This window comes from Phyllostomus hastatus, unplaced genomic scaffold (genome assembly GCF_019186645.2).
Source record: "Phyllostomus hastatus isolate PE091 unplaced genomic scaffold, TTU_PhHast_1.1 phas_scaffold_345, whole genome shotgun sequence".
NCBI lineage: Eukaryota > Metazoa > Chordata > Mammalia > Chiroptera > Phyllostomidae > Phyllostomus > Phyllostomus hastatus.
Genome location: NW_025334024.1, coordinates 11,000,053 through 11,016,026, shown reverse-complemented (window position 1 = coordinate 11,016,026; position 15,974 = coordinate 11,000,053). Strand labels below are relative to the sequence as shown.

The window sequence follows — 15,974 nt, the reverse complement described above, 5'->3', positions numbered from 1 at the left end:
TGTAGGAGTTTAGCTGGTTGCTGTGCTCCCAACGAGCACCTTCACAAGCCCATACCACCGTCCCTGCAGGGCATGTGAAGGGACCGTGTCCCGAGGAGAAGTCTGCAGCTGCCGTGTGGGCCGCGGTGCGAGGCTGCTCCAGCGGTTTCAGCAGGAACTCCGTCCGTCTGTACAGGGCGCGGCAGTGAGACTTAGCAGTTCGCTGCAGAGGACAAGCAACTTTTTGAATGATAATTGCTAGCTGATCATTTAAAAGTACTTTTAGGCATGGTCAACTTTAGCCAAATAATTTTTTTTAGTCAGACTTTAGAAAACTATGCCCTGTGACAAACAGCCCCTGCCCTGTAGTAGAGTCATATATTTTGAATAAATTAATAAATTCTGAGTTTTAAAAATAACTTTTTATTTGTAGGAAACATTTTATGATGACAAACACTCATCTATTTCTGTGTGATAGACCATTTACTCTGTCAGTGTCTGTTGTCCTATTTTGAACACTAATAGGTATTGTTACGTCATTAAAAATTATAATTTATTTAAAAATTAATTAGAAGGACATCATTTCTTTTCTATGAATACACATTTATTTACTTAACCCTATTGGAGGGTAAAACAGTTCTTTCTCTAATAAAAGATGATATGTAAAGGGAGAATTTAGACAGTAAACTTCAGTGGGCTTGACTTGGGAGTTAAATGAGCTTTTCCGTAGTTACAACTATGCCAGCTCTGGAACCTTAATCCCAGTTTTGGGGAGGGTGCATAACAGGGCTCTCTGGGTCTGCTACCTTGAGATGGCTCCCTCACAAAGACAGGGAGCCGCCCCTCTGATGGGTAACAGCCACTGGGGCCCAGTGGTGTGGTTCAGCCATCCACCTGTGAATGACAGTCTCGTTCACCGGCTCAGACTGCAGGCCATTCTTTGGGTACAAGCAGGCCCCTCCTCCTCCCCTGTGGTTGACTTGGGCTGCTGTTTACACTTGAATCCATGTTGCCTGCTTTCTGGAGGTACACACTTGTGAACTAGAGTGAGATACAGCACAGCTGGAGAATATGTGGTTTTGATATCACACTTTAAAAAGACTTCAGAAATAGTGAGCTAATTATGCAGAAGTCTTGACTGTACATTTTCTTAAAAAAACCATCTCACAGTGACCTGAGCACTCTTAGAAAACTAGCAAGGTTTCCATTTGTATACCTTTTAAATTCCAAGCTATCATTCTCTTATACTCATAAGAAAAAAATATATAATCATCCTCTTGTGTTTGTGGGAGGATTGGGTCCAGTACCTCTGCAGATAACACAAAACCCATGGCGTAGCATTTGTATATAACCTATACATCTCCTCCCTATGCTTTAAATCATCTCTAAATTACTTCAAATAACATACAATGTACATGCTATGTAAATAGTTGTTATACTATATAATTTGGGGAATAATGCAAGAAAAAAGTCTGTATGTGTTCAATACACATACAACCCCTATAGGCCTAACTTCATCGTACACGTCAGCAACGAGGTAACTTTTCCCCCCTGAATATTTTCCACCCCTGTTTGGTTGTATCCACGGATGCAGAGCCAGTGGACGCAGAGGGCTGACTCAACTCATTTATTTTGGTCTTATATGCTATAGCCATTGACATAGCTCCCAAAGTATTACTAAATAGAGTCTTTGAAAAATGAATCTGTGTACTAGCTATGCTAAGCACCTACCGTGCGTTAGTATTTATTTATTGTTTAGTTTAGAAGTTGTATTGAAATAGGAAAAGGATAAACTGGAAAGGGATACAGAAGAAAGAAAGAAGTGATTTGGCGGAGTATCAAAAATATTTTCCAATATCTTTCAAGCAGATATCTAGATTCTAAGTCTTTTCATATCTCTGAGGAGCAGTTGAGATGATGCATAAGAATACATGCACATTTTAAAAGAGCATTTGTTCATGTTTGGAAATAATGAAATGAGAGACATGATTTTTTTTAAATTGCAAAATACAAGAAAGTGTAAAGATATCATAAAATTGTCCATATCCTCACTATAAGCCATCCATTGTTATACAAACATTCTGCATAGTTCTTTTCACATACACACTGACACATAAAAAATAAAAAACAAAATACAGGATAAAAAAGCTATTCCTATTCCGGTAATAGTTTACATTAGTATATATTCATTTATCACAAAAGCATCTACAATCACGTGAAAGAGCATTGTATATCTGTGAGAATTTTATTTAATTCACAAGTAAATCTTCATGATTTTAGAAGTTTGTTGTGTTTAAAGTAACTTTACAATCTCCCTGAATCAGTATTTAAATCTGTGTGTGTGAACATGTATAAAGAAGATGTGTGTGTATAAGGAATATAGAAAGATGTGTGGGAATGGCCTTACAGGTGTGTGAGTGTGTAAGAATGGTGCACGTGTGTGTGTGTGTGTGTGTGTAACATGTGAGCAGTAGAGGATTGTGTGGATATCTGTGCAAGGATGTAAGGAACTTTGGATATGTGAGTTTATGAGTGTGTATGTATGTGTGAGACTGTGCAGTGACTATGTTCTTAAATTAATTTTAAATTAATTAATATGTGTTTAAATTAACCCTCACAAAACCCTTAGAACCCGTTCTGCATTGTAGTTGTTTCTCATAAACACGGAGAGGCGCTCAGAGAGGCCGCCAGGACGGCGTGGCTACGAGGTAGAGCCCGGCGGCTGCTGGTGGCCCTGGCCCCAGGGCGGCCCTGCCGTGTCTGCCGGCCCGGCCACGCAGCCCTCGCTGCGCAGTGGCATTTGCTGTGGTTACTATTTAACCACCAGATAACAAACACACAATTTAATGGCTCAATAAATCCCAGTGAAAAACAGGAACATTAAGATATATTTTAAACTTTGACAGGAACTAAAACAGTTCTTTTTTTACTGTAACTGTAAATTAGGCCAAAGCTATACATAATGGTGTACATACATTTACACACATGCTCACACTCACACATATATGTCTCTCAACACATGCACACACTCATGTGCTCACCACACGCATCCAGAAGCTCTCCACCACACACAGTCCTTACGCACACACACTCCGTACACACACATTTGCACCCCTCCTCACACATTAACCCACATGCACGCACACCATAGGCAGACACACTGTCTCACACATACAGTCTCTATACACTCACTCATAAACTCATGAGATCATTCCCACACTTATTACACACACATGTTCCTTATGCACAGTCACACTCACTCACACACACACACATATGCTCATTCCCAAACCCTCCCTTGTCCTCTGTGGACAGGCAGGGGAGGCGGCCCTGAGCCCAGGGAATCTGGGAGGGGTTATCTGAGGCGTGAGGGCAGGGCTGCAAAGGAAGCTGCCATCCATGTTCATGTCCATGTCCATGTCCGTGTCCCCCTGTCTTGGCAGCAACCCGAGTGGGGCTGGGGTTAGGGTTACAGTTGTCAGGGCATAGACACTAAGTTTCCTGGAACCAAAGTACTTATTAAATGAAAGAAGTCGGTCTGTCTTTTGCCATCAGCTGTTGAAGAGTATCTGCTGATTGAGGACGGTCACCATCTCAGCCCTGGCATCACCTACCCTCTCCTGACCACAGTAAGGCACAGGTTATGGTGTGGTCTGGTGTCCAGTGACAGCTGGGCTGCAGAGACTCCTGATGAACCAAGGTCACTGGGTCACAGTGTCTACCACGGCAACCTCCGCAGGCCCAGCACCTGCCTCCGGGCTCCCTGGCTCGCGGCCTGCGGCCCTCCTTCATGCTGCTGCCCCAGCCTGCTCCTACCACCCAGTCCCTGGGCGTGTGCCCTCTTCCCTCCAGGCTGGTCCCGGTCCCCCCAGTGCCCCACACTCCCCCTCCCCTCTCTGAGGAGTGCCGTAAGCCTGCTCTGGGTCCTTCTCCCTTATGCTCACATGGAGTGTTTATTCCCCTGCTGACAAATTATCAGAAGATCGTGGTGTTACTCTGTCTCCTGATACACTGAAGGCATGGCTTGTGTGTTTGGAGGATAGAAGGGGTGGGGTGGTTCTTACCAATTTCATGGTTTTGAGGAAGGATATGAGATTTGAAATCAGATGTTCACCGTTATCCTAGGACCCACAGACACCTACCCATTCAGTTTTCCTAAATGTGTAGATTTTTACTTCAATATCATTAATTCCAGCTATGCTTTACATTGTGTCAAAGTGTTTTGAAATTTACATAGGAATGGACAAGGAATCAGGAAAAAACAAAACTGTACATGCCACTTCAGTTTTGGGAATGTTGATGTACGCATTAGTTCAAGTTCATGAGCAATGCAAAAAATGATGGAGAAGTCTAAGGAAAAGGCAGGAGAAGATGGGTCGATGGGTTGTTTTATTTTGCATTGGAATAACTAGCGAGGAGAAAAGTGCAATGCAATTGTTTACAACACTTAGTGAGAATTAGTACCTCACTATACAATGTAGTTTCCTATAGGTTACAACGAATAGTCAAACAAAACTACTATTTCATGAATTTAAATAAAACCCACAATTCAGTTTTTCACATTGTAATAAAAATATGTGAAATATGCAATCAGGGAAACCGGATTCATATCTCTTCGCAGCAGATCAGTGAGAAACAGCACGTGGTGCCGATACTCACGTGCTCCTTCTGCAGAGTCCCCGCAGAGCCGCGCGTGTCTGCCCCTGTTGCAGTGCGGCTTGAGGTGGGCGGGCGGGCGGACGGCGCTGTCCTCTTCTGATCGCCGGCTAGGGTGGTTGTGTTAATTTTTTAGAAGTTTCCTCTCCTAGATTATTATTGACTTGAAATGCTTAAAATATCAAATGTGTAGCAAAACATTCTTTGAATGAATTCCTTTGAATCTATAAAATGCTAAAATATATATAAACTTAATTGGCATTATTTATTTTTGAATTTTTTAAAAGGCAGATTGTAAAGTGACATGCATATTTTGCTTATATATACACATATATACCATGTTTCTCTGACTATAAGATGCACCTTTCTCCTCCCCCCCAAATCTGGGCGGGGGGGGGGGCAGGGTGTGCATCTTATAGTCCTTAAAGTAGTATACCTGGCTCACTGAGGGGAGGTGTGGCGGCCTATGTTATTTATGTTATTAAATATTTTACCATGTCTTTTTGCTTCAAAAATTTTTTTCTCTGTTTTCCTCCTCTAAAACCTAGGTGTACACGTCTTAGGGTTCGGTGCATCTTACAGTTTGAAAAATTCGGCATATCCATATCCATATCCATATCCAATGTATATATACACACAAACACACAAATACATATTTGTATCATTAATTTTTATATATTGAGATTATTAGTTATATATCTTTTCTAGTATTTCCTGGATTGTTTGATTTCTGTGCGTTGGACGTCTATTTTTTTATCAAGAAAAATCAATAATATTATTTTCAGTTCAAGTTGGAATAATCCTATAAGCAAAACATGAAATTCCCATCTTTAGTTTTTTAAAGATTGATGGATTGATTGATTTTTTAGATAAAGAGGAAGGGAGGGAGAAAGAGAGAGAGCAACATCAATGTTTGGTTGCATCTTGCGAATTCCCCACTGGGGACCTGGTCCACAACGCAGGCATGTGCTCTGACTGGGAATCGAACCAGCCACCCTTGGGCTTGCAGGCTGGCACTCAATCCACTGAGCCCCACCAGCCAGAGCCGCATCTTTAGTTTTAATAAAGGAGATGGCAGAACTGCCATCACAAATATATTCTTGGCAGGTTTTGTAGTTAATTTATTTTTATGTCTGGGATGAATGAGAACATTTAAAGCCTTGGACACAATGTGTCGTTCAGTAATTTTGTTCACTCTGTCCCAAGCCAAAAGAATATACCTACTACTTCCACGTAAAAAGTGGTTAGTTTATGTCCTAACAAATTAGTAGCTCTATGAAAGCTTCATATATATATTTTTTGATATTTTTATTTGCAATTAAAATGAAAAATGTTAATGAAAGACAATTACTTAGTAATTGCACATGTTTACTGTTGGGTCCTCTACAGCTTTTCAAAGCATGGGTTTGGATCAGACACTGCCACTCATTTACTGTCCAGCATGAAATGTTTCACATGGTTCTTGTTTTTTATCAGCTTCTCAAAGTTCAGCTTCTCAAAGGTAGGGTGTCATTAAAAGGAATGTATTAGTATCTGGTGTTGAAACTAACTGCCTCGGACTAGTAAGTGACTTAGTAGTCACACACAGGGTTTGACAGATGCTGAGCACGCCTGTATTTCTCTTGAAAACTGAAATGTCCTGGGGGGCCCCAGTGGGTTCAGTTCGGTGGGCCGGAGCACCCCGACACAGCGCTTGGGATCTGCGCCTCTGTCCTGCACCTGCCACAGTCCTGGAGTAGGCACCAGGTGAATGAAGATGTCCCTTTCCCACACCTTCTCCCCTTCTTTCTTTCTTTTTTTCTTCCTTTAAATATTCAGTGTAGTAAGTCAATATGATTTTGTGATGTTATGTTGTGTAAGCTATTTATACCTCCGGCAACATATTGAATCAGTGTTGTGTTACTCAGGGAAAAGATAGGGCTCTGAAAGAGTAAGACATGGTTGAAATTTAAGCAGCCACAAGTACCTGAGAATTGGTTGAAATCTGATGAATTTATTGATCTAAGGTTTAGCTCTGTGATTAAAGTGCTTTAATGACAGACTGAATAACCATTAGTTGTGTTGAATTTACTCTTTATGTTATGGTTGACATTCCTCTTGCACATGACCACGGACAAATGATCGATATTTTGTATCTCAAAGTGAAAAACAGTGACGGCGCCTGCACCTTCTTTCAGGTGTTTGCCCAACTACTGTGAGCACGGCGGCGAATGCTCCCAGTCCTGGAGCGCCTTCCACTGCAACTGTGCGGACACCGGCTACAGCGGCGCCACCTGCCACAACTGTAAGCTCGGCACGCCTGCTGCTCCCGGCCCCTCTCCCGTTTTCCTGTTCCCTGTCCCTGTCCTCGCTGTGTGAATAGGTGGCCGTGTGTGTCCAACCGCGAATGAGAATGCACACCCTGAATGTTACACATCCAGCTGATTTCTTTTTTTTATTGTCATTCAAGTGCAGCTGTCTTCAGTCTCACCCCACCACAGCCCCCGCCCCACCCATCCCTGCCTCCCACCCTCGAACCTTTGGCTTTGTGTGTGGGTCCTTTACACATGCTCCTTGGTGGCCCTTCCCCTATCTTCCCCCTTTATTCCTCCCCCCACCCCTCTGGTTACTGTCAGTTTGTTCTTTATTTCAGTGTTTCTGGTTCTATTTTGCTCGCTTGCTTGTTTTGTTGATTAGGTTCTACTTACAGGTGAGATCTTAAAAGACAAATACCATATGATTCAACTGATTTCCAATTGTCCCGGATCCTTTAGTTCTGGTCACCACCTTAGTTGGTGGGTACTCTCACTATCCCTCACCTACTCATGAGGCAACCGAGAGGTGAATCCCCTTACCTGAGGCTTCCGAAATAGCTGAACCACAGCAAGGATGTAAGCCCTTGCTCTTCCTCCCCAGGGCCTGGGGTCGCAGCCAGCGCTCCTTTCCCGTGTCATGAGCCATGCATTTGTTGTGATGAGCGTTTGTGTGTGTGTGTGTGTGTGTGTGTGTGTGTGTTGAGACTCATGCTGCCCATTGTCCGGCTGTTTGGTGCATATGATGGGCTCCCCGAGGGCATTACTGACCGTCATCAGCCTCACTCCCCTTCACTGCACGCTGCTTCGTGCCCCGGCCAGACCTGAGATCAGAACCCTGGGCTTCTGGCCATTGGGGCTCCACAAGGGGACTCTGAGAAGTCTTGTTCAGGGCTGCAGCCTGAGTCATTCCTGGGCATCAACTTATGTATCGCCTCCTAAGATCATGAAGAAGGGTTGCTGTCTCTGCGGTCACATCTCACTGTCATCAGAGGCCAGGATACTTGACCCAGGTCACCCAGCTAGCGGAGGGACCATATATTTTAATTATCATCATCCCATAGTAGCAACTAACTCAAGACAGAAAGCTCGGTGAATGTATTTTGATTGACTGATTATTTGCCTTTAATTGTAATCAATAACTAATTTTAAATGTAAACCCAACAGCTCTGAGGAAAAAAACCAGATGATGAATAAATAAGATATTTCCATGTGTGGCCCACAGTTTGACCTCATCTTTGAGTTAGTTTATTAGATTCTGGAACAGGTAGTCTAATGAAGCTGAAGGTTTTTTGCCAATAACTGTTGTGAGAAATGGGGCTGGGATGACAAGTTATTTACTAGTTATTGTGAAGCCAGGACTGTCTTTAGCATGAGGAGAGGGAGGGGCAGGGAAAGGGTCTTTTAAAAATTCTTATTAAAAATAATATGTTGAACAGTCACATTATAAAATGTCAAGCAATATGCATGAAGCAGAAGTGTACTCTCAATTACCCTTATCCAGGTACGTGACCTTTTGAATATCCACCTTCACTCTAAAGCTATGTGTAGGTGCTGCCAGTGTCTTTCAAGGAATTTGTGAACATAGGTGTGTGCATATAGATGAATGGAAATTAACCATTCCTACATGCCCACTTCACTGCACAAAGTACAGACGTGACCGGAAAGCAATCCCTCCTTATATTTCCATCTGTGTAATATGTAATAGGAAAAAATAAAACCATCAGTCTGTGGAGGAGTGGAAAAGTAATTTTGCATGATCTGAAATTTTGTAGCACGGAGCAAATCAGTTACATTATTTCATATTTTCTAAAACTCTAACCTAATTTTCAAAAATTTAGAATAGATCAGGGGAGGACATTCAGGGATGATTTACTTCTCATTTCACAGAATAAGAAGCTTGATGGAAATTACCAGTACATTTGGCCAAGTATTCAGTGAGATTGTGCATCATATGTAGGTGTTAATATCAAAACTTGTGCATGGAAAATATATAATTTTATAATGAAAAGCATCCAATTATGGGTCAAATCACACTGAGTCCTCTTAGGGGAATATTTCATATAAATATTTCTCCTGCTTTGAATTTTAATTATCCTGAATTCTTGTTATAGAACATTACAGAAAGTTTCTTTTATAAATTACTTTTTAAATTAATGATGAGCTTTATAAATTATATTTCTTGTATAAAAAAGGATTTCATTTATAGATAATCGTGTGTAAGAAAGGCGAATGCTTACAACGTTATTTATGACTTTTCTACTGCATATTATGGGCCATCAGCAGATTGTCTCGATTGCACCATTGTGCTGCAGGTGTCAGCACACCTGTCACCACGGATGCCGAGCGGTCCATTTGGGTGGATCCCCAAAATTATACTCATAAGTGTTGTAACATTTAAGACAACTACCTTCTTTTTGTTGTTTCTCCCTAATGTGAAAATAAACTAAATTTTCATTCTGGCTAAGTACTCTCATATTCCTTTAGTAATAAAAACACAATAGCATAAAATACAGCCTCATCCTTCCTTTTTTCTATCTAACCTGCTTTCATCCATATCTGTTTTTTTTTAAAAGAATAGTTTTATTTTAAAGTATGATTCCCTTTCTTTCTGGTCAGTAGTACACGTATTAAATTTTAAAACTTGGAGTATGTTGTGTCCAAACTAAAATTTTAGAAATCCACTCTGTACTGCTCCACTCACGAGGACCCACTGTTTTCCAGCTGTCTATGAGCAGTCGTGCGAAGCCTATAAGCACAGAGGAAACACGTCCGGGCTCTACTACATAGACTTGGACGGAAGCGGGCCCCTGGAGCCGTTCCTTCTGTACTGCAACATGACTGGTGAGTTAACAGACTTTCATTTAATGGTGGTGTTGGCAAGAATGCTTTAAACTTAGAATTAAAATGAAGCAAGTAGCAAGTTGACCTAATTTGCAATTTGATTAAAATATATGTCGTTCAGTAGAACTAACATAAATCCTTAAAATATTTTAATGATAATGATTTAAAATGTTGTCATTATTTTCTATATATGTGGTATGAGCATAGAACATCTAATAATAAATGTATCTCATTAAGCCCCAAAACAAAAAGGATAGATTCATTCATTCCTTCATTCTTTGAGCTGGATGCATGTAAAAGTCTTTGTGAACATGAAGTTTCTTCTAGAATTCTTTTTTTAAAATTTATTTTATTTTATTTTATTTATTTTATTTTTTTTTTAGAGAGGGAAGGGAGGGAGAGAGAGAGAGAGAGAAACATCAATGTGTGTTGCTGGGGGCCATGGCCTGCAACCCAGGCATGTGCCCTGACTGGGAATTGAACCTGCGACACTGCTTCGCAGCCCGTGCTCAATCCTCTGAGCTACGCCAGCCGGGGCTCTTCTTGAATTCTTTATTTACACACACTTAAATGGAAATTAATAGTTGTGGAGAATATATTTGATTAAATTCAACATCTGTTTGTAAAAAAAAGAAAATAAAAAGAATCAGTATATTACAAATAGAAGGAAATGTCCTTAATTTGTTAGAGAGTAGCCACAAAAACCCTGACAGCCTGTCACACAGTTTATGGTGAAACACGGGAAGCTGTACCCTGTGGCCAGCATCACCACAGGATGCCTGCTGTTTCACGCCACCCCTGCTGCCGTGGGCGTCCTCACCAGTGCAGTAAAGCAGGAGAAATGAGCGGACGGTGTAAGGGCTGGAACGAAAGAACTGAGGTTCTCACTGTTTGCAGATGGCCAGGTTATGTATTGAGAATATTCTTAACCATCTACAGTTGAACTACTAAAATTTAGGATGATTACTGGATGTCAGTTGAAATGAAAATTAACTGATTTCTGCACATCAGCAATAAGTAATTAGAAAATGAAATTTTAGATTTTATTTTGGCATCAAAAATCTCGAATACATGGTAATAAATCTAATGAAAGGTGTGCAAGGCTTCTACATAGATAAGTATAAAATGACCTTGAGATAAACTAAAATCCAAAGTAAATGGAGAAATATATATATCAAATTTTCATTGATTAGAGAACTCAATATGGTAAAAATACCAATGTTTTCCCAAGTAGTCATTGATTCAGTGCAAACCTAAATTAAAATTCCAGCGGGGTGTTTGTCTGCTGGTTGGTGTAATTGTTAGGTGAAAGCAAACAAGCAGCTTCTAAAATTTATCAGCAGATTTGAGGGAACAAGAAGAGCCGAATTTATCTTGAAGAAGGAAGTTGAAGACATTGTACCGATGGGCTAAGGAAAGCAGTGTGGGGTTGGCACAAGGAGAAACAGGCCAATGAAGCAAAAAAGAGGGAATCAAGGTTCCTTTGCAAGCAGTGGTGCTGCGGAAAGCTGTGCATAAATGGTGTAAAAAGAAAATCCTGATTCCTTCATCAAGTGCAAAGGAATGGAGTCTAGATGGAGTGTGCTGGCCAATATAGTAGCCATTAGTAAGCAAGTGCCTATTTAGATTCAAACCTAATTGAAATTAATGAACCAAGTGAATTGAAATAAATTTTACAAATTTTAATTAATTCATTAAAATAAGATTATATTAAATGTCAGTTCCTTAGTCTCCCTGGTCACATTTTAACTGCTCGATAGCCACCTGTTCCATCCCTTCCGAAAGTTTGCAGTGGCCGTGCCGTGTCAGGAAGTCAGAAAAAGGAAACGTTAAATTGAAGGTGTTGGAGAGGTGGACTTACTACTTAAAATCAGGCTGTGAGTATCTGGGGGAAGAGCCTCCAGGCAGAGGAAGTAGAACTGCTAAGTCCTGAGAGGGGCGATCTTGCTAGGAGTGTTCCAACCCAGCAGCACATGCAGGGAGGCTGGCGTGTGGCGAGCAGTCGAGGAGTAGGAGGAGAGTCAGGCAGGGTGGGCGCAGGAAGGGAAGAATCTCATTGTCCACAAAGCAGCGTTGTAAGGTCTCTGGTTTTACTCCAAATGAGATGAGAAGACATTGGAGCGTTTTAAACAATGGTGGACGCCACCCGATTTCCTTTAATAGGATCATAACTGCTCCTGTGCGGTGGGAAATCCCACCCAGGAGCAGGGGTCGAAGGAAGTCAGGAAACCACGTATATATCATGGGTGCCCACACACACAGAGCATAAAATATACACAGGGATGGGCAGAAGTAGGCTCACAGTTGTGAGTACATGAAACACAGTTTATTCTTGTATTATTATCTATTAATTATTGCATTATTTTTCCTACAAACAATTATAAACCTACTTTTGCCTACCCCTGTATATCTATTTCTATCTATATAGGTCAGTATCTATCATCTCTCTATCTACCTGTCTGCCTATCTATCTATCTATCAATTAAAAGAGTTGGGAAACTTGTTTTGCCACCAGTTAAGGAAATGCAGGTATCCAGGTGTGGGCAGATGATGCTGGCTTGCACGGGGTAACAGCAGTGCAGATGAGGGAAGGAGGTACAGTTTTCTCTGTGAATGCACGGGAAGTCTGAGAAAATGAAAGGAGCCCCAAACAACACATTTTTGTCTTGGGCAGCTGGAGTGTTTGAGCTGCTACTATCTGAGATGTGGTCAGAAAGGGTTAAGGGGGGAGATCAATTCTACACATTGTGAGTTTGAGATGTCTGTTACACATTCAGGTGAGCTGCTGAGAAGGTAGTTGAATATGGGAGCCACAGTTCCTTTGTGTTAATGTGTAATACTAACTCAACACCAAAAAAACAAACAATACAATTAAAAAATGGGTGAAAGACCTGAATAGACACTTCCTCAAGACACACAGATGATCAATAGACATGTGAAAGGATGCTGAACATCACTAATCATCAGAGAGATGCAAATTAAAACCACAATGAGATGCCATCTTACACCTGTCAGAATGGCTGTCATCAGTAAAATAACAAACAAGTGCTGGGAAGGATGTGGAGAAAGGCGAACCTTTTGCATTATTGGTGGGAATGCAGACTGGTACAGCCACCACAGTGGAGCAGTATGGAGATACCTCAAAAAATTGCAGTATGGAGATACCTCAAGAAATCGAAACTGGATCCGCCTTATAATCCAGTGATTTCACTTCTGGGAATTTATCTGAAGAAACCCAAAACACTAATTCAAAAGAATATATACACCTCCATGTTCATTGCAGTGTTATATACAGTAGCCAAGGTTTGGAAGCAGCTCAAGTGTCCATCAGTAGATAAGTGGATGAAACAGCTATCATTTGTACAATGGAATGCTACTTGACCCCCCAAAAGAAGAAAATTTTACCCTTTTCGGCAGTATGGATGGACCTGGAGAGTATTATGCTAAGTGAAATAAGCCAGTCAGAGAAAGACAAATGCCATATGATCTCACTCATATGTGGAATCTAATGAACAAACTGGAGAAACAAGGAAAATGGGGAAAGGCTCAGAGATGGAGAGCAGGCTGACGGCTTGGGAGTGGGAGGGTTGGGGAGTGGAGGGATCAAGCCAGAAAGAAAAAGAACTCATGGACATGGACAGCAATGTGGTGACTGTGGCGGGAGGGAGGTGGGTGAAGGTGGAAGAGGGCATAAGGTGGACAAATGGTAATGGAAAAAATATAATACAAAGTAAACCATAAAAAATAAGATAAAAATGTCAGATGGAGGTAAAACCTGGGAGAAACAGATTTGGGGAGAAATTACTGTAGAGTGTGTCTAGAGATGTTTTCATATAATGCAGTCAGGTGGCTTCTGTTTACTTTAGCAACCATTGAGGACACTGCCTGCCTCGGCTCCTGGCTGCTGCCACGGAGCACCAGCCTGGGTAGCTCATAAACAGCAGGAAGTTACTTCCCGCAGTTTGGGAGACTGGAGAGGCTAAGGTCATGGTGGTGGAATAGCCGGGCGCGGACCCTCCCTCTGGTCGCTCACTTCTTCTTGTGACCTCACACGTATTTAAATACCTTTAACCATTACAACCTAGAAAACACAAAGCGTCTTTTGGATGCACATTTTTCTCAATTATGTTAAAAATGGACAGTTCTTTCCAAACTGAGTGTCCTAACTATAATTTTCAAATAACTAGTCAGGATGATGTGAATGCAAGTGCCTGTCACTACTGAAATGTAGAGGAGTGCTCCAGTCAGCCACTGCTTTTCCTGTAACGACAGAGTTTTATATTCAGGGAGTTTCTCATGATCAAACATCGCGTTAAGATGATTGCTTCAGAGGGGGCGGGGTGGAAGTCGGAGCAGTGGCTTTCACACTGTTGTGAAAATGATACTTTGGTGGCTTACAGGCACCCTTCCCCGCGGGCTGCTTGGTGTCACTGAGTCAGCAGGTTTCGGGGGCCCAGGCCTGGGGCTCCGCTCCACCCACCAGCCCCCTGCGCGATTCTGAGCTCCGGGCTCCTGGGGCCACTCTGCGAGCAGGCTGGAGAGTACAGGACTTACAATGAGATTATTTTTTACTTCAGGGATTTCAATCATCAGACCTTCTTAATAGCTATGAGAGTTAATAACTAACCATCATTATTCAAATGCAGCCTTGCTTACATCGTTTGCTCCAGAATGTTCTTTGCTTTCATCTCGCTGGCTTTCCTTGATGCAGCACTTCCTACCTGCTCTCCCAGGCTGTGCTGCATCCGTCACCCTCACTATTAAGCAGGAAAGAACACTGGCTCGACAACTGTGCTGCTTAGGCAGCATGTTTTCCCCTCCACACGGTCATCACGCTGAAAACAGCAGCCAGTCTAAGATAAATCAGGTTCTTGATTATTCAGTTGCTTTACATACAGTTTATATTATTGGAAATATCCTCAGGGAGAGACACCAGTAGACCCAAACTGCCTTTCAATATTTTTTAGTGTATTTATTAATGTTAATAGATTTTCTGCCTATTTCAGTTCTCTCTTCTTACTCATTTCCCTGTATCTCCTTACCTCAACAATTCTCTTTGCGTGAGGATCCTTTTCACCAAAATACAATCATGGCTCTTACACAGACATAAAAACAAAAGCTAAAAAACACTCTTTGAAGGTTTTCTGTACCTTGTTAACAATGAGGAAAGTGGCGAGATGAGCCGTTCAAGGGGGCCCCCCAGAACAGACACACACAGGCGCATGAGGCGCGGTGAAATGCAGGTGCAGATGGAGACAGAACTGGCTGCTGCTGAAGCGGAGGGGGAAGTCAGCGGAACCTCTACCAGGTAGAATTTCCTTGTCTGTAGACAAGAATTATTTGTTGCAAGGAAACTTGCTTTCTAAGGAAAAAACATCTGGAAGCCTGGGTTAAAGGATAATTAAATGTTAATATGTCTTGGAAGTAAGAGATAGTGAATTTCTCTGGAGAGACTTGAAGGCTTATCTCCCCTAGCAGCATTTGCGTACATTCTAAGAGTGATAAAAATGTAAGGAATCGTGTCCTCTCTCCTTTCTCATTTTATGGTGGAGAGGAGAGGTGCCCGCCACCCTCTGCAGGCTCCATGTCTCATAATTTTGGGGCTCCTCACTTGTGGTGCAACTCTAGCACATGCAGGGGCCTCTGGCACTCATATTTAGGGGCCCGTGGAAAAATGAGGTGTCAGGGATGGTTGCTGCTAAGACTCCGGGAGCGGAAGGTCCCCGATCCAGAGATCTCCTATGCTGTTGGCATATGTCTGTATGTTTACCACCTACGTCTGTGTCCACATACATAGATGTATGGATGTAGATACAAGGTGTGTATGGGGCAGGATAACTTGCGAGGAGAATAACATCTGACAGTCTTCACAACTTCAGACTGAACATCATTTGTACTGAGTACTCAGTACTCAGTTACCTGCAGTTTACATTTATGAAACTGCTAAAAGGCGATGAGAGTCTCAGAGTCGGATCACCTAGAAGATTGTGTTCTAGTCTGGACAGTGAGATGTTTTATTCATTTGTTTATTTCCTCATTTCCTTAATGTCTTCTTCTGCGTGTTGTGCCAAGGCCCTGGGCCATGCGCTGGAGATACTGCGGTTAGCACATCAGAGACTAGCACCCTTCCCTTAGAGCTTCCAGATGCACGGGAGAGACCACCAAAATAAGTCACAACACACTGAACTGCACAGTGTGCCATAG

General features: G+C 42.0%; 1 protein-coding gene across 1 annotated transcript in view; it reads left to right on the top strand.

Annotated features, from left to right (window-relative positions):
- CNTNAP4 (contactin associated protein family member 4) overlaps positions 1-15,974 on the top strand; it is a 234,159-nt gene that overhangs the window by 160,631 nt on the left and 57,554 nt on the right. Inside the window, exons 11-12 of the mRNA XM_045818618.1 lie at positions 6,813-6,919; positions 9,651-9,770. Coding sequence (XP_045674574.1) covers positions 6,813-6,919; positions 9,651-9,770 — 227 coding nt within the window. The remainder of the gene's footprint in view (positions 1-6,812; positions 6,920-9,650; positions 9,771-15,974) is intronic.